The 6,555-nt window shown below is 43.7% G+C and overlaps 1 protein-coding gene across 1 annotated transcript in view; it reads right to left on the bottom strand.

Moving 5' to 3' along the window:
* Nucleotides 1-572: 572 nt before the first annotated feature.
* LOC119428313 (slit homolog 1 protein) overlaps nucleotides 573-6,555 on the bottom strand; it is a 94,021-nt gene continuing 88,038 nt past the window's right edge. The window contains exons 21-28 of the mRNA XM_037696018.1: nucleotides 5,905-5,998; nucleotides 5,665-5,802; nucleotides 5,347-5,575; nucleotides 5,128-5,258; nucleotides 4,887-5,041; nucleotides 2,665-2,953; nucleotides 2,345-2,556; nucleotides 573-2,246 (exon numbers count right to left, since the gene is read on the bottom strand). Coding sequence (XP_037551946.1) covers nucleotides 2,008-2,246; nucleotides 2,345-2,556; nucleotides 2,665-2,953; nucleotides 4,887-5,041; nucleotides 5,128-5,258; nucleotides 5,347-5,575; nucleotides 5,665-5,802; nucleotides 5,905-5,998 — 1,487 coding nt within the window. The 3' untranslated portion in view covers nucleotides 573-2,007. The remainder of the gene's footprint in view (nucleotides 2,247-2,344; nucleotides 2,557-2,664; nucleotides 2,954-4,886; nucleotides 5,042-5,127; nucleotides 5,259-5,346; nucleotides 5,576-5,664; nucleotides 5,803-5,904; nucleotides 5,999-6,555) is intronic.

The following is a 6,555-nucleotide window of genomic DNA, read 5'->3' as shown; positions in this document are numbered from 1 at the left end:
GACAGACAACAGAAATGTCCAGTCCCTTCTTATCATCTGTCAGTAGTTGGCATATAACGGTTCACACAGTCCTCGCAGCCCATGGAAACACAGCCGAGCACGATCCGTGTCCAGAGAGGCGACGTCCTCCCGTTCCCTCCAACTCGACAGCGGCTCACGATCAGTCGAGCTCGACCAAACTGAAAAGACCTCTGATCTGAATATCGCTCGGATTCAAATGATAAAAATGCAACCAATTAATAATAAAAAATAAAAAAACATCACAAGATTGAAGTGAGTTAATTTACAAGTTCAATTTGAGCGGGTCGACTCTGAGCTCAGGAGAAAAACACTGCTGTAACTCACTGTCACTTAAAGAACTTTACGTTGATTCTTTTGAGTGTTTCACCTTCTTATTCCATTTCTTTTCCAAGAACTGAACGCCAGCAACACTTATGCTTTTTCATTTTCTATCGTAAAATGCCTATGGATAAAATAAATAAAAACAAAGCACAGATTCTTATGATTTAAATGTAATATTCACATGGAAGACAACATATACAATATTAAACATATTTCTAGACCAATACTGCCTCCTATACAACAAGGCCAACCGGCTGTTGCATTAAAAAAACAAACAAACAAAAAAACTATTTACTTTGTTGGAAAAGCTGAGCCCAACAAAGTAAAATAAAAAAACAAAAAAAAAACACAGAGAATAAACAAAATGCTTTTCCGTCAGTCCAAATGCTTCCTAAATCAAGCTTACTCTTTAACATAGAAAAATACTATACCAAAACAAAATACAAATATATATGTATATATATTAGAATCTGTTAGGCATTTCAATATAAAGAGATGTAGGGGTGGGCAGCTAAAGGAGTTAGAGTACATCAAAAGAAAAAAATATATAACAAAATAAACTTGTGAGAAATGAGAACAAAATAAAAACAACGAAATGCGATTTTTTTTTTTTTAAACCTTTTGTTTTATAATCTTTATAACGATGTGAAGAAGTTCTACACTTGTGTTGAAAACCTCTTCTTCACACATGCAACAGTTTGCACAGGTTTAATACTGCACGAGGAGCAGGGTTACTGGGCCTCCTGCTCAGAGGGAGCGGGGATTACGCAAAATCATCCTAACCCTGAGGCAGTGCATGCTGGGGGCTGAGAAGCACTGCCTCCCCCACGCTGGTTTACTGTAAGAACAGCTGCGCCACACAAGGCCTCTCGATCCGTGTTAAGACTGTGTGTGTGCTATGCGTGTGCGATCATGTACTGCTGTTTCCAGTGCCGCTCGTCGCTGCAGTCTCTACGGCTACGGGAGCTCCGCTTCACCTCTGAGCACCAAGCCTCGTTTTAAGCCACAACATTTGCACAGGATTAAGTGCTGCTCTAACCCACTTCTTGCTTCTTACATGTACATGTGTGGACGGGTGAAAGTATCCTGGTGGGGAAATCGCTACACCAATCTGACGGCAACTAAACCCAAACCGTGTCCAGCAGAGCCCAACCCAGCCAAGCTCAACTCGATAGCTTTGCCAAGTCAAACGGTCCTGTTCTCTCTCTGCCATTCTCAGCCAAAACAGACCTCACTGCCTCTATGAAGTAACGATGAACGATGGCGGCTGATCGGTCAGAGGCCTCACAGATAGATGGGGGCATTCAAATGGGAAAGTTTGGGTTGGAAGGATGCCTAACTCTGAATGCAGCACTTCTAAAATCTCTGGACCCCGTTGGAACAATGTTGCAGACACGATGGTTTTGTTGCTGTTGTCACTTCTACACTGATGCTCATGGTGTTGGTTTTTCTGCAGGTCACACGCCCTCAGAAGGGGAGCAAATGTTCTATTTTACAAACATTGTTGTCCATAATATATAGATAGAGGTTTTGTATATATTCTGTATAATCTCTTTCACTTTTCCTCCTTCACGTTTCAGCAGTTTTCTTCCACCCTTCCTATCTTCCTTGCCTGCTTTCCATCTTCTGCTTCGCGCCAGCAGCAGGAAATGTGCGCCATCGGTGCTACATGCAGCCCACGCAGCCACACTTGATGGTCTTTTCCACCTCCTCGTTGAAGGACGTTCCGTCGCTGCATTCAAAGGTGTATTTCCGGCGTTTCATCCTCTGGCTGCCGCAGCAGCCCCCCGCGTCACAAACGCCAGTGCACTCCACCCAGGAGACCATGCGGGTGGTTTGACAGATGGCGTACCCTCGCTGCACCTGGTAGAAGTCTCGAACGGGCTCGCCTCGACACTCGGACTCTAAAAATCGAAACAATTAAAAACAAGAAACGTTTAGCGTCATCGTTTGGTTCCGTTTCGAACGCGCGTGCGTTTGCAGTGAGACGCCACAAACTGACCTGCGTCGCAGAGATCCCCGGTGTATCCGTTTTCACAGTGACAGTAAGCGTCTCCTGTGTCTGAGATCTGGCAGCGGCCGTGTTTGCAGGAGAGGTGGCGGCAGGGGTTGAACAGCTCCCCTTGTTGGTTACACAGCGCGCCTCGGTAACCCTCCGTGCACTCACAGCGGTACGACTGCACGTCCAGAGGGATGCACTTTCCATGGACGCATCTGGTGACAAACGATCACTTCAGTCAGATCCTTTTGTTCCATGAATGAACCAGTCGTGACGGTTTTATAAGAAGATAAATGCTTTAAACTTTAAATTTGCGGACATACTTGCTGCCCTGACAGGGGTTGAGAGCAGGCTGGTCACAGTGCGGCCCGCTCCAGCCCGGTTGGCAGTGGCACACTGGTCCCTGGACTCCATCGGGTTGGCAGATGCCATGAACACAGTAGAGCTTCTTGCACGGCTCGCAGCCCGGCACCACACCGGGCTTCATCTGGGTCTTGGTGAAGTCCTGCAGCTCGTTGTTAATGTACAAGTTCTGGATACAGCCGTGGAAACTGGAACCGTTCTGGATCTGCCAGAGCCGGAAAGGGCCAGAGTGAACGTCCACCGGCATGCCTGGAGAGGGAGAGCGAAGCGAGGAGGTTTATATGTGTGCAGGGGCGCGACCCGGCTCACAAACAAACAGCAAACACAGGGCTGGTATGAGAGTAATGGAGGAAGATTCAAACATGTGTGTCCCAGCAGTGCCTGCGTGTAATTAAAAACTTTTATATGCAACTCTTTGATCAGCACCTAAAATATTTATATATCAGCACCACAAGACGCATCATCTTTGAAGCATAGGACAGAAAACGTAAAGGAGAATGGAAAGACGTGAGATTGCTTGAGTGAAGAACAGCACACACACACACAAACAGCACAAAACATCTGTAAACACAAACTCTATGGCAAAAAATCTAAACTTTGAGGATTTTTTGACATTTTAACAACAATGTCACAAGTGCTTATTACACACATGGATCAAAAATGTAAAAGGATCAAAGTAACTATTTTTAAACAGTATTAAAGTCCTACAGTGCTGTAGTGTAAATTTAGTTTATGCTTTATTACAGTTAATTAGTTTTATGTGCAAATTATTACCGTATTTTTCAGACTGTAAGGCTGAATTAAAATCCTTTAATTTCCTTAAAAATCGACAGTGAGCCATTTACCATATTTTCCGGCCTTTAGGGTCACACCTTTTTGCCTAATTTGCATACCCTGCGACTTATACGCCGGCGCGACTTATTTATGGATTTTTTTCTCATATTTATAAACCAATTTTTGGCTGAAATATGACCGTTCTCATTCATTCTGACATAGAAAATACTGAACACTACCATTTTCAGCCACTAGATGGCACTTGAGTAGTATAGCATGCCGTTGTGTCATGTAATAGGTAAAAATGGCTATTAATGACACAATCGGATTGCCATAGACTGCCACCTGCGTCCAGCTCTGGTATCATGCCTAGAACAACCGTCAAATCAGCTTCATTTTGCTGCGCTGCCCTGGTGAAATGCAGCTAATTTGACCATTGAAGTGCATTTATTACATAAAAGTTCAACTGAGACACATCTTTACAATAATGTCGAGCAAAAAATATATTGTTTTAGGTGCTTATCGTGTTAAATTTTGAAGAAATGTGCAGCGTTCCTCATTCCTGATTTCCTCCCTGTGCGCGCTCCAGAGCGGCGCACCGAGGCAGCAAATACTTTTGTAATGAAGCTGATTTGACCGTCAAAGCGCATTTATTAAGTAAAAGTTCAATTTACTATAATTTCGAGCAAACAAAAAATTGTTTTTAGGTAGTTATCTTGTTAAATTCTTGTTAAAGTCCTCCCGTGCACGCTCCCGCAGCTACCATTTGGCAGCCAATTGATTTTTGGCACAACACCGGCCCACATTTCCAGGTTGTCAGTGGTGACGCGTAACAAACGCGACGTGCCAGCGGTGATGCATAATACGTGTGACTTATACGAGGAAGCGACATATTTATGGATTTTTCCAAATTATTACACATTTTTGGACAGATGCGACTTACCGGTATGCTCCGGTGCAACTCATAGGGTGGAAAAAACGGTAATCAGGCACGCCTTATGTATTAATTCTGGTCGAGCTTACTGACCTCAAACCAATTTAATGTGGTTATTGTGAGTGAGTTGAATAAAGTTTGACTTATATGACTTGTTTTGTTTCGCTTGATGCGCCTTATAATCCGAAAAATACGGTACAGATGTGTTTATGAAGCTTTTATTAAGTCCAGTTTAGATTTTCTGCATTAACGCATGGCTCTTAGCAAACACAGGACTGACAGGTGGGATGGTGCGGTTGGAGGATGAGGTCTGGGTCTGGGTGGAGGAAGGATGGGCTGAGGACTTGCATGGCTGAGGGGAAGGGACTGGTTGCAGTGGTGACAAAGCGAGGGGAGGGGGAAGTGACTGAACAGTAGTGTAGTAGTTAAGAGTGCCTGCAGAGGAGGGAGGTGTGTTCTGGAGAGGGCCCCTACCCCCCACGTATAGCGGCGCCTCCCCGTTGAGGGGCCGCACCGCCCCAACGCTGTCCATTGTGGTAGGGAGACCCCCGTCAATGGACAGGTTCACCATCTGGTCGAAGGTCACCAGCTCCACCGTGTGGAACTGACCATCGTTGATAGTTTCAGTGCTGACAGAAGAGAACACAGACAGGAAGTAGAATCACTAAGATGAACAGGAAATTAACCAGTAATCCCACAGGGACACCAAACTTACCTGTAAATAGCGTGTCCTGGCTGGCTGCCGGGGTCGTAGCTAACCTTAACGTGGCCTTGGATGAGCTCCACTGCAATATGATCATTGTCTCCATTGTACAGCAGGATACCGTTATCCTCAGCTGTAGAAACCTGCACACACCGAGCGGTTTCTTAATTGTTAAACTTGTTCAGGTGCCAAAAAAGATGAATGAACCCAGAGAAGTGAATCTGTGACTACCTGCAGAGTGATGTTAGCTTGGGGCCAGTTCTGGAGGTCAGAGAGCAGTAAGTAGGAGTCTCTGTCAATGAAGTTGACACTGACCAGCTTTTCACAGCGTGGCCCCCCAAACTCTGGAGGACACTGACACAGGGCGCGCCCACCTCGCTCCACACAGGGGGCGTCGTTCTGACAGTCGGCCAGCTCACACAGAGACAGCGGAGAAGGAGGAACCTCACACAGCTGGCCGCTGCAGAGCCAGAAACAGCAGGTTTTTTTTTTTTTTTGAGTGAAACAAAGAGAAATAAGTTGCTACAATAAAAGCTGAGCTCCTCTCACCTGTATCCTGCAGAACAGATGCAGGAGTAACCGTTGAGCTCATCCACACACTGAGCTCGGTTCTGACAGCGGTGCTCCTCACAGTCGTTATAGTTTACGCTGCAGTCGTCACCAACGTAACCAGGAGAACACACACACCTGCAGAACACAAGAACTAAATGAGTCTGAACACACACCAGTTTACCTTCTAGTCAACATGCAACCTGTTCCTGCAACTTCAGCTTCTGGCAACAAACATACTTAGGTCCAGATGTGGTGATGAGGCAGGTAGACTGATGTTTGCAGGGGCTTCGTCCTGGAGCACACACATCTTCCATTTCTTCACACATCTCCCCTAGACAGAACAAGTGTTGTAAAAAATATAGTTTCAAAAAAGTTCTGAAATAGAAAAATATGTATTCAACAAGTTTTGATGTAAAAAATAGTTAAATGGCAATAATTATCTAGGTCACAATTTCAATTGGCAGAAATTTATCAGATTTTTTTTATACTAAAACATAAGTTTAACAAATAAAAGTGGCAGTATAATTCAGTTTTTTTTTTTTTTTTTTTTTTTATCAGGATGATCATCAAATTAGAAAGAAAATACTTAAAATATATAACAGAAGAAACAACTCATTTTTATGTAACTTCTAAATCATAATTACATGAAAAACACTCGAGACTGAAATATATTTTTTATTCTGGATTAATGTGAAGTATTCCAGGTACTGCTTTATAGTTTCAGTTTATATTCTGATTCACTGAGACTTTCAATCTCAGAAAATATTCTGGTAGATTTTGTTCTTTGGGTCACAAAAAATCTCATTAAGACAAAACTTGTCAAATTTCTTATTGTGTGTGCATATATACATACATACATACATACATACATACATACATACATACATA

The sequence above is a fragment of the Nematolebias whitei genome, chromosome 1 (assembly GCF_014905685.2).
Source record: "Nematolebias whitei isolate Nwh7 chromosome 1, NemWhi1, whole genome shotgun sequence".
Lineage (NCBI taxonomy): Eukaryota > Metazoa > Chordata > Actinopteri > Cyprinodontiformes > Rivulidae > Nematolebias > Nematolebias whitei.
This window is presented reverse-complemented; position numbering and strand designations above follow the sequence as displayed.